The sequence below is a fragment of the Pelmatolapia mariae genome, linkage group LG12 (genome assembly GCF_036321145.2).
Source record: "Pelmatolapia mariae isolate MD_Pm_ZW linkage group LG12, Pm_UMD_F_2, whole genome shotgun sequence".
Lineage (NCBI taxonomy): Eukaryota > Metazoa > Chordata > Actinopteri > Cichliformes > Cichlidae > Pelmatolapia > Pelmatolapia mariae.
In genome coordinates, this window is record NC_086237.1 from 7,390,920 (window position 1) to 7,403,575 (window position 12,656).

A 12,656-nucleotide genomic window follows, 5' to 3' on the forward strand; every position below is an offset into this window, starting at 1 on the left:
TTCATTTGATCAAATGCTGTTAATGCAAAAAGCCACCGTTTTAAGACAAGCAGGATGAATTTTAATTCCAGTTTTCTTATTTTATGGTCATATTTTCTTTTTCTTTTTTCTGGCTCTGATAATTATTTTTTTCTTGCATTTTATTTCATGTTTGATCCATTTACAGAATATCAAATACTTGATATCTCTGTAGATGTGATTCTAAATTGTCTTTATGAATTGAGTTCCTTTTGTTTCTGCAGCAGGTTTAGTCAAATCAAAACAAGTAATTTGCAGATGGTTTTTGCTCAAAGTCTTTGCCGTATTGTCGCTATCTTATACCAAGCCTTGTTTGACTGACAGCTGTCATTCTCTCATCATGCATGAATCTTGAACTGCCTACCATTCATTTGATCAAGTGCTTGTCGCATGGACAACAAACCTGAATCCAAGGCCAAATCTTTGAATCTGTCACTTGACCTTCTTGAACTACTCAGACTGCATCATTAAATATGATGAGCAAACTGCAATACTGCTTTGTAATGTTGGATTCAGATGCAAGTGATAACCCAGTTTTTAGGACTCATGTAACATTTCTTTAATTAGTTTTATTCTAAATGCCGTTATTGTTATATAGAAAATCTCCTAAAAGACCATTGTTTTTCTTATTTGATCTCTTCATTTGATATTTTGGTTGAGACTCAGTAGTTGTTGTGTGTATATTACAGACAAGGACTTAGCAGCTGCCTGTTTTAATACGACAGTTACTATTTGTGTATTACTTCAGTGAAAGGCTACCTCCAGAAATAGCACTTAGAACGCAATCATACCTACGGTTTCACTCTTGTTTTCACTGTGTAGTGTCAATGAAATAGTTTATCAACTGCTACCAAACAAAAAAATATATTGTTACTTTTTTTTTCTTTCTTTCTTTCTTTCTGAAACTATGCTGTTGTCAGTTGATGCAAACATATGCCTTATTTTGTTTATGTATGTGAAGCATCCATAAATGTTTTGTACCCTGTTTTACCACTGTTCTCCCCCAAGTAGATTGCAACAAGGTGTGACCAGGTGGGGAACCCCCCATGCAACCCCAATCCACTTTCATCCTACTCCACCCCATTGTACCCTATACCTCATCCTAATACACCCTTTTTAACCACCATTCTTTTTATGCTTAGATCAGCTTCATGTATAAATTATTAAACTCATGCTTCAGTGAAACAAATGTCTTTTTAAACATAACAGTAATGTGTCTGAGTGCCTTCAACTAAAACCTGCCTGTACTTACCAAAATCCTTAACTACTTTAATCGTTTCATTTCAATTAGCTGTACAGCCATTTTTCATTGTTGTATTTTCTTGTATTTCAATCCCATAACATCGATTAAGTCCCAAATAACCCAACTAAGGTGCCTATACATTGGAAATAATTTGTTTATCGCACATTGCTTTGAAGCTGATGGCTTGTTGTTTGCATACATTCCAGGCTCCAGGTGCTTAGTTGTCCTGTGGAAGATATTACTACCTGGTCATATGTCAAACGTTTATTTTTCACTCTTACTGGTAGTTGACTCACCTGGAAGTTGAGAAACATTTATCTTGGGTCCCACACACTTCGCATTGCCAGCAGTTATTTCATCCATAGTCACTTGAAGTTGTAGATTTTCCTTGGTCGCCACGTCACTGTGAATCACTTCCAGTGTGTATGCAGTTGTAGGGATAACGTAATTTTATAAAAAATAATCATGAATATAAAACATAGTTTAAGGCTCACATGTTGATTTTTTTTCCCATTTCAACCTGGGAACAAAATAGAAAACCTGTGAATGGTTTAGTTGTAAATGAATTGATAATGTTCTCACATTTTAATTTGATTCGGATAAAACTGTCAGTAGCGGATTCAAAGAAGCTAATTCAAAATGGACTTCTGCGCAGAGAAGGAATAGAAACAGTATGAAAATTTCAATTCAATTTTATTTACATAGCATGGAATCACAACTACAATTGCCTCAAGGCACTTTATATTGTAAGGCAAAGACCCTACAATAATAAAGAGAACATAGAGAAAATCCCAACAATCATATGACCCGGTATGAGCAAGTGCTTTGGCAACAGTAGAAAGGAAAACCTCCCTTTTAACAAGAAGAAACCTCCGGCAGGGCCAGGCTTAGGGAGCGACAGCCATCTGCCATGACCAATTGGGGGTGAGGGGAGGAAAACAGGACAAAGACACGCTGTGGTAGAGAGCCAGAGATTAATAATGACTAATAATTAAATGCAGAGAATTGTATAAACACATAGTATAAGTGAAAAGGGTGACATTCAGTGCATCATGGGAAATACTCTAGGAACCACAAGTAAGCCCACAGTCTGACAGCGAAGTGCTCTAATGAGGTGATATGGCACTAGAAGGTCACTTATAAGATGGGGCCTGATTATTTAAGACTTTGTATGTGAAGAGCAGGATTTTAAATTCAATTTCTGGATTTAACAGGGAGCCAATGAAGAAGCCAGTATGGGAGAAATATGCTTTCTCTTTCTAGTCCCTGTCAGTACTAGTCCCTGTCAGCCTAAAGCTGATAAATGCATAGACTGGTTTTTCAGCATCAGATGAGCATTTTGCTAAATGACCGTGACACATCTCCATGAAATGAAAGAATGCTACACATGTGTTTTGCCTTAGTGTCACCTCAAGTTGAATGCTTGCATAGATGCAGTTATCCCTTAGTTGATTCTTTGCCAACTCCACTGCTAATACAGTAACTGCTAACATGAGTTAGCACGAGCTAACTCCTACATGCTCATATATATGTATATGGGAAAGCAGGTGGTAGAGAACAGAAATAAGCACAGAGCAGGGATAAGTGACAAAATATGACTGGTGATATTCAGTGAGTTATGCAAGTGTAATAATTGTAGGGGGTGCTGGGAATTCTGTAACAGCAACTATATGCAGGCTGCAGCAGCTCAAATGCCCAGTTTGAGATTTGACAATGAGATATGTAGAAGAAAATCAGTTGATTAATCAGCTGGGTAGTAGCAGTTTTAAACAGTGTGATCAGCTGATGTGCTGTGGTTAATTGACTGCTTTAATGTGCTTCGCATTGGTCAGCTGACTTGGGTTAATGCATGCCTGGCAGACATTAACCCAATGTTGTGTACACTGTTGGCTCTTTCAATAAGTCTAATTTTACTTTTTCCCTCTGCTTCCCCACCATGTCTGGGTATTGAGGGGTATTCTTTGAAAGCTATAAGAAATTCCTACATAGTCATTTCCTTAATCCCAAGTGTAACTGTGTATCTAAAAAGACCTCATTGTGAATACTTTAATTTATGTGCATCAGAGCAATTTCATTTTTTAAATTATTATTATTTTACTTATTGCTTACATTTCACCTTTGTGTTATTCCTCAGTATGTTCTTTCTTGATTGATTAGTTCCTGTTACTGTTAGTTTGTCCTGTGTTAGTTTATTTTGTTCTCCATGTTTCCTGTCTGTCCTGTGTCCGTGTCTGTCTCCTATGTCAATTTCTCTTATGATAAATTCATTCATGTCCCTGTTTTCCCCTTTTTGTTTTGGTTCTCACTTTTTTTTAATTTTGGTAGTTAATTGGCTTTGGTGTCTTGGGTTTAGTTTAATTTCCATCTTTTTTCCCAGGTGTTTCCACTTTCCCTGATTCGCCTTCTGTGTTTGCATATATAGTGCTGATTCCTTTATAATAATTCCTCTCAATGTTTCCTGTTTATGTTGAAATCATTTTACCTTTTGCTTTGTAAAATGTATTTTTAGACTGCTTCAATAACCTTATTAAATGTGTACTTTGATTTAACTCCTCCCTGTTCATGCATCTTGTACATTGGTCCAAACTCCACAACACTTGACGCAATTTTGTAGTTTTGCTTCCACCACAGTTGATTTTAAATCAGACAATCATACACAAATGAAGAGCATACTTTCAACTTTAAATTTCTAAACAGTTAATCCCAAGATTAGTAAAAAAAACCAAACCTTGAGTTAAACTGTGTGTCTGTGTAGGTTCTTAGTGATTCCCCAGCTCTGTCTGTCCTGGTCATTGTGTCCTTGGGCAAGACACTTCACCTACCGCCTACTGGTGTTGGCCAGAGGGGCCGATGGCGCGATATGGCAGCCTCACTTCTGTCAGTCTGTCCCAGGGCAGCTGTGGCTACAACTGTAGCTTGCCTCCACCAGTGTGTGAATGTGAGAGTGAATGAATAGTGGAATTGTAAAGCGCTTTGGGTGCCTAGAAAAGCGCTATATAAATGCAATCCATTATTCAGGTCATGGAAATCTAAGGAGCTTGGAAAGAAAAGTGACTGGACTTTTTTAAGTTTCTTGAGGACGTTTCACCTCTTTTCTGGGAAGCTTTTTCATTTCTAAGACCAACTCAGTGGATACAAACATAAAGGGAAGATACAAAGGATAATAGTTTGCCATTTCTGGATTGTGCTATGCACATTGAGGAGAATAGAAAACTGGTCTGCATGTACGGGCTTACGATAAATCTCAAGGTTGACATTGAAGTTTATCGTAAGCCCGTACATGCAGACCAGTACCTTTGACTCCCACCACACTCTGGAACACAAACATAGAGGAAATGCTTTCTGATGGTGTTGCAGAATCCTGATTACTCAAAGCCAGAAAGGAAAGAAAAGGAACACACATATGTAAAGAAAGCTCTTAAAAAATGTGGTTATCCCAACTGGGCTATCATCAAATCAATAACAATGCACAGTAAAAATGGTCAGACATCAACATTGTCATCCTTTATGTCGCAGGTTTATCAGAGAAACTCAGGGAGAATCTTCTCCAAGCACGACATCCCAGTGCATGTCAAACCCAGCCACTACAAAAACTGGTTCATCCCAAGGACACAACTCCCAAACACAAAGTAAACAACATAGTGTATGCTGTGCAGTGCAGCAAAGAGTGCTCAGGGGCCCGTTCTTCGTACCTCGCTAAGTAAGTTAGCCGGATTTGAATGTTGACGATTTCGCGTGATCTTGGATCGTTCGGTTCTCCGAAGCTCATCTGGGACTTGCTGTCATAGCAACAGATCCGTAAGCGTAAACCTGCTCGGGAGCAGGTTTACTTTATGTAAACAGGATTAGATCGCGGCCACTCAGGTATGTCCGCTGCAGTTATATGAAAGCAACAGCGATATTTCGCCACTGTTTTACCATAAATAAATATTATCAATGTAACTAAATATAATGCAGCATTCTTTTATTGATTTCATACAGATACATACAGGTCATTTCCGAAAAAAAGGGAAATGTACTATTAATCATTCTATGTCATGTAGTAGATTATGTCAGATGTAATTCATATTTTAGAGTAGTAATAGTAAATGACTTCGTGTAATCAAGATGAGAGACCACGGCTATAAAAGCGAAGGTGGATTTGGGAAGTCTGTCGCAGCCATGTCCTGTCCGTTTGTATGCGAGCAACCCATTGCGGAAGGTGCAAGATTGATAAGAAGGGTTTTCAGAATTCAGCGTATATTGCAGGATAGACGGGATAGACAGGATCCTTTAGCTCAGAGCGACAGTGTGCTCATAGAGAGATATCGATATTCCCGTGAGGGTATTATTTTCTTTCTTTCTTTCTCTCTCTCTCTCTCTCTCTCTCTCTCTCTAGATATATAGATATATATATATTTCCCAACTTACTGTGCATGCTTCAGTCACCCCTTGCATGGGAACAAGTAAAAGTGATGGAGTGTTATGTAAAACTACACACAAAAAACCCCACAATGTCAATAAATGTCACAGTACAAAAAGCCGGGGTGTGACGAGGGGGTGCAGGACCACCACCTGTCTTTATTTGCTTTGCCCTTTTCTTGGTTGCTGTTATAAACAAACAAACAGATTATTGCAGGGTCTCTTTTCAAGAGACTAAAAGCAATATAAGTGATGAATATTACCATTCTGTAGAATATTCTTATATTTCACTTTTACTTGTTCCCATGTTCTAGTGGGTCCTGTTGTGGCTCTAATGTGACAGAGGATATGGTGTAATATAATATAATGTGGTATAATATAATATCACATGATATAATGTAATATAATAAATTACTTACGAGTTTAATTTGTCAGCAACTTTCTGCCATTCCTCTCTCCTTGCTTTTGCAGCCTTTGCAGTGTTCCCTTGCGTTTTAATTAGACTCTGAAACTCCTGATATCCCTCAATCAGGAGTTCTTGGTCTGCTGCCGTAAAATACTGAGCGCGCTCCTTCGACATCTTCGCCGACCAATCACAGGGTTGCCGATCAATGTTTCTACTATCGATGCGTAGCCCCTTTTAAGCCACCCAGTGATCTCAGATTACTTCATCCAGCTATACTAATCGTCAACAACAGGTGTGTTCGGAGAACCGGATTAGCGAGCTCAAGGTTAGCGCGATGATTTGATCTTGGATGTGTCATTTGATCTTGGATGTAGTAAGTGAGGTACGAGGAACGGGCCCCAGACCTCTACATTGGAGAAACCAAATAGCCTGTTCATAAACACTTGGCACAACATAGAAGAGCCACCTCGACAGGACAAGAATCAGCTGGACATCTGCATCTAAAGGACAAGGGTCACTCTTTCAAAGATGCCAGTGTTCGCATTTTGGACAGAGAAGACCAGATGGTTTGAAAGAGGAGTGAAAGAAGCCATTTATGTCCACTGTGAACGACCATGTTTGAACAGAGGGGGTGGCTTGCGACACCAACCACCTACAATCCAGTTTTGAGATGTGCCCGCTCACATCAAGCGTCAGTTGATCTCAATAAGTCACATGATAATGTAAGGCAAGGTTTTACAATGGTTTCACCCGAAACCTCTGCTGATAATGACACACACCCTTTTTCACACCTTCCTGCATGTGATGAGGCACATGATCCATAGTGGCTCACCAACTCTTTAAAGGGACAAAGACTACTAGGGCTTACATACCTGGGTTTCTCAACATTTTCCCTTAGAACTGAAGAAGCTTCTCAGATGAGAGGTGAAACGTGTTCAAGAAACTTAAAGAAGTCCAGTCACTTTTCTTTCCAAGCTCCTAAGATAAATTAGAACTGTAATTGGAATTAAATTTAGGAATTTAGGGTAGCACAGTGGCACGGTCCAGTGCTCCTGCAACCCTGAACTGGGTAAGCAGAAGAAAATGGATGGATCCATGTTTAGGAATTATAGCCATTTTTTACATAGCGCCCCAATTACTTTCCAAGATCCTAATCACAATGATGCTCACTAAGGAAATCTCAAAGATCAAGATTCTTGATGCAGATTCCTAAATATTTGCATTGTATCAGGGCACCCTGACCCCTCCCTTATGCTACAATAGGCCTAGAGGGGCTTCCCATGATGCACTGTTTTTTTTAACAAAAAACTTTGACTTTTAACTTTTTGCATCTGTTTAAACAGAGAATATGTTCAGTTAAATGGGGATTGGGGATGCGTCCCTATTTCAGGTTGTCTGTATTGTAATGCACATGTTGCTTGGGAGTAAGATCATAACAAATCCTACACACCCCAGTTAGTGTTCTTAAATTGGATCATACCACACACTACCAACCAATTTTAGTCACAGTACAGCACACTTCTACATAATGCAGTTTGTTTTTTAATAAAATAAGCTTTTCTACCTGGCAGTGTTTTATGGCAGATAATAATATACAGTGGCTTGCAAAAGTATTCGGCCCCCTTGAACTTTCCCACATTTTGTCACGTTACAGCCACAAACATGAATCAATTTTATTGGAATTCCACGTGAAAGACCAATACAAAGTGGTGTACACTTCAGAAGTGGAACGAAAATCATACATGATTCCAAACATTTTTTACAAATAAATAACTGCAAAGTGGGGTGTGTGTAATTATTCAGCCCCCTTTGGTCTGAGTGCAGTCAGTTGCCCATAGACATTGCCTGATGAGTGCTAATGACTAAACAGAGTGCACCTGTGTGTAATCTAATGTCAGTACAAATACAGCTGCTCTGTGACGGCCTCAGAGGTTGTCTAAGAGAATATTGGGAGTAACAACACCATGAAGTCCAAAGAACACACCAGACAGGTCAGGGATAAAGTTATTGAGAAATTTAAAGCAGGCTTAGGCTACAAAAAGATTTCCCAAGCCTTGAACATCCCACGGAGCACTGTTCAAGCGATCATTCAGAAATGGAAGGAGTATGGCACAACTGTAAACCTACCAAGACAAGGCCGTCCACCTAAACTCACAGGCCGAACAAGGAGAGCGCTGATCAGAAATGCAGCCAAGAGGCCCATGGTGACTCTGGACGAGCTGCAGAGATCTACAGCTCAGGTGGGGGAATCTGTCCATAGGACAGCTATTAGTCGTGCACTACACAAAGCTGGCCTTTATGGAAGAGTGGCAAGAAGAAAGCCATTGTTAACAGAAAACCATAAGAAGTCCTGTTTGCAGTTTGCCACAAGCCACGTGGGAGACACAGCAAGCATGTGGAAGAAGGTGCTCTGGTCAGATGAGACCAAAATGGAACTTTTTGGCCACAATGCAAAACGCTATGTGTGGCGGAAAACTAACACTGAACATCACTCTGAACACACCATCCCCACTGTCAAATATGGTGGTGGCAGCATCATGCTCTGGGGGTGCTTCTCTTCAGCAGGGACAGGGAAGCTGGTCAGAGTTGATGGGAAGATGGATGGAGCCAAATACAGGGCAATCTTGGAAGAAAACCTCTTAGAGTCTGCAAAAGACTTGAGACTGGGGCGGAGGTTCACCTTCCAGCAGGACAACGACCCTAAACATAAAGCCAGGGCAACAATGGAATGGTTTAAAACAAAACATATCCATGTGTTAGAATGGCCCAGTCAAAGTCCAGATCTAAATCCAATCCAGAATCTGTGGCAAGATCTGAAAACTGCTGTTCACAAACGCTGTTCATCTAATCTGACTGAGCTGGAGCTGTTTTGCAAAGAAGAATGGGCAAGGATTTCAGTCTCTAGATGTGCAAAGCTGGTAGAGACATACCCTAAAAGACTGGCAGCTATAATTGCAGCAAAAGGTGGTTCTACAAAGTATTGACTCAGAGGGCTGAATAATTACGCACACCCCACTTTGCAGTTATTTATTTGTAAAAAATGTTTGGAATCATGTATGATTTTCGTTCCACTTCTGAAGTGTACACCACTTTGTATTGGTCTTTCACGTGGAATTCCAATAACATTGATTCATGTTTGTGGCTGTAATGTGACAAAATGTGGAAAAGTTCAAGGGGGCCGAATACTTTTGTAAGCCACTGTAGTTCTTAATGACTTTTGCTGTGTGTTTGGGGTTGTTGTCCTGCTGCAGAATACATTTGTGGCCAATAAACAATTATTTATATTTCTGAAAGCATTCTTTGTTTACAGCAAAGAATGCTTTAAGCATTTCTCCACACCTGCCTAAAACTTTTGCAATGTAGTGTATAGATAGATAGCACTTGGCACTGTCAAGATGGATTGCTCAATATGGCTGGAAAGCAAGGTATGCCCAGTGTGGTACACACTGGGTCCAGCTGAATGAGTGGTGTCCAGCACTAAACCACATCACTTTGAAACTGACTACTGTTAGTACCACAGATTTTAGTGGTACTGATATTTATTTACACTAAATAATCCAAGTTAACTTCAGTAATTACTTCCTGTTAATTATCAGCATGCCTATTAGATCCTCTTCCTACAAGACTTCTTAAAGAAGCCTGGAAGAATTACATTTTAATTAGTACTTAAAATGATAAGTCTATCTTTATTTTATACTACAGGCCTTCAAGGTGGTGGTAATAAAATCATTACTTAAAAAACTGTCACTTGACCCAAATGTCTTAACTAATTATAGACCAATCTTGAACATATATTTCAACAATTCTTTAAAGAGTAGTTGTAAAACAGCTGTCTGATCATTTGCACAGGAATGTTTTATTTGACAGTGTATAGTGGGCTTTCCTCTGTACTTATCCTACTAGAGCTTAGTAGAGCATTTGATACTGTTGAACATTATATTTTATTACAGCGATTAGAGTATGATGTAGGTATAATTTCTTATGGTCTTCTTCTGACAGTGGACTGAATTTGGCTTTATCTATACATGAAGCTAGATAACACACCAATTACTGCAGGAAGCTCTTAAAGACAAAAAGACCTGGATGACTTCTAATTTCCTGCTTCTAAATTCAGATAAAACAGTAATTGTACTCAGCCCTAAAAATCTTAGAAACATGGTATCTAACCAGGTGCTTACTCTGTCTTGGCCAGTAACACTTTGAGGAATCTTGAAGTCATTTTGACATTGGTCTTTCAATGTACAAATTAAACAAATGTGCTGGGCTGCTTTCTTGCATTTGTTCCATAGTTCTAAAATTAGGAACACCCTGTCTCAGAATGATACTGAAAAACTAGTTTATGCATTTATTACTTTTAGGATGGACTATTCTAATTTACGATTATCAGGTTGTTCTAAAATCATCCTGAAAGTTATAATTAAGTAATTTTATATATTTACACACACACACACACACACACACACACACACACACACACACACACACACACACATATATAAATATTAGGGGTGCAACGATACTCGTATTGATATTGAACCGTTCGATACAGTGCTTTCTGTTCCGTACGCATGTGTATCGAACAATACAAAATTTTTCATTTATTTTATCAACTTTTCTTCTGACGATGCTGTCTGTGTTGAGAGCTCAGTGGATCTGCGCTCGACAGTGGAGCCTAGGCGGAGTAGTCAAACACAGATCCACTGAGAGCAGGGCAAGCTAGCAAGCAAGACAGAAGCTAAGCTCGTTGCAACATGGCAAATTGAACCTCCCCCACCCTCATTCAGATCTGGCCTTTGGAACTATTTTGGTCTTCATGTGAAGTATGACCCTGAAGGTAAGCGCGTCATGGCCAAAAGTAAAACAGTATGTCGGATGTGCCACGCAATGCTCAATTACATGGGTGGGAACTACTGCGTTAGCGCAGTTTGCTCGTTAACGTGTTGACGCGGTCCAGCCCCACACACGGGGCGATCCGGAGATTTGCCGTGTTGTGGCGTTAACGTCATTTCAGGTTAACGCTGACAGCACTAGTGGGAACACAATGAATATGACTGCACATTTACGCCGACATCATCCTAGTGCAAAGACAAGTGGAAGCAGACAAAAACAACAAGCACGCATGCTACAAACTTTACCCGAGTCATTTAGACAGCATGATTCTCCTTATGGGGACCTGATATGTTTAATATGCTGCTGAGAGTATACCCCAGAAGAAGCGTATAGTATAGCTTTTATTTTGGAAAGAGCCATTTCTCTGTAATAAACTCTCTTTTCCAAAGATGAGGGATTTCTCCATCAGATATTTATTTTTTTATTACTTTGTCGTTTCAGCAACATTAAATTTAAAAACTGTACTTTTGAATTAAAATATATATTTATAATTTTAATAAATGACAAATTAAAAAAGCATGAAAATTTTTTTGTATCGCAAAAATATCGAACCGTGACATCAAAGTATCGAACCGAACCGTGAATTTTGTGTATCGTTGCACCCCTAATAAATATATATATATACATATTTTGTATACTTATTCAGTAATGCGCATATATTCTTATATTTGTACATATATTTATTCTTATAATTCTCAGATTCCTATTCTTATATTTTGCTTTGTTCTTATGCTATTGTGTTTTGCACACCTCTGTTGCTTGTGAATCTTGCACACAAGAATTATACTCGCATGTGCTGTACCAGTGTACCAGCACATGTGATGTGACAATAAAAGTGATTTGATTTGAATAAATTTAAAATCCTTCTTGTCATATGCAAGGTCTTGAAAAATTCAATTCAATTTCATATCAGTTTTATTTATATAGTTCTAAATCACAACAACATTTGCCTCAAGGCCCCATCTCACCTTAAGGACCTCATAGTACCATATCATGCCAACAGAGCACTTCACTTTTGAAATTTTGATTTTAATTGTGGTTTCTAAGGTGTTTAAAAATAGAATAGTAGGCAGAGTCTTCAGCTTTCAGGCCCCTCTTCTTTAGAGCTAGTCCCCAGTTTTGATTTGGGAGACAGACGATCTCTCTATCTTTAAGATTAAGCTTATGATGATGATGCACTGGCTGTTTCTTTTTCACCTGTTTTTACTTTCACACTCTGCATCAAATTTTGCATAGACTTTTTGTCCTGTCTCTCTTGGCTGACCTTCCCTGAGCCTAGTTCTGCTGGAGGTTTCTTCCAGTTAATAGGTAAATTTTGCTTTCCACCTCTCACCAAGTGCTTGGTCATAGCGGGTTGTCTGATTGTTTGAGTATTCTCTCTATTTTTGTAGGGGTCTTTACCTTAAAATATAAAGTGCCTTCAGGCAGCTGTTATGATTTAGTGCTAGGGCTGGGCGATATATCGAGTTTTTTAAAAATATCGATCTATTTTTATATATGAGATGTAAGATGTGACAATATCCTTTATATCGATATAGTCTATGTTACGTTATAATTATAGTTATGGAGCCACAAGTTTGCCTCTCTTTCGTCCACTTTTGTCTTTACGCAACGTTACTCTGCCTCGCCTCTCTCCTTCACTGAACACAACTCCCCCTCCTCCCCCATCGCTTCACCTGCAGGCAGCGACAAGATGGA

The 12,656-nt window shown here is 39.0% G+C and overlaps 1 protein-coding gene across 1 annotated transcript in view; it reads left to right on the forward strand.

Annotated features, from left to right (window-relative positions):
- Positions 1-12,656, forward strand: part of cacna1ba (calcium channel, voltage-dependent, N type, alpha 1B subunit, a) — a 257,230-nt gene that overhangs the window by 133,437 nt on the left and 111,137 nt on the right. Inside the window, exon 27 of the mRNA XM_065471832.1 lies at positions 1,027-1,050. Coding sequence (XP_065327904.1) covers positions 1,027-1,050 — 24 coding nt within the window. The remainder of the gene's footprint in view (positions 1-1,026; positions 1,051-12,656) is intronic.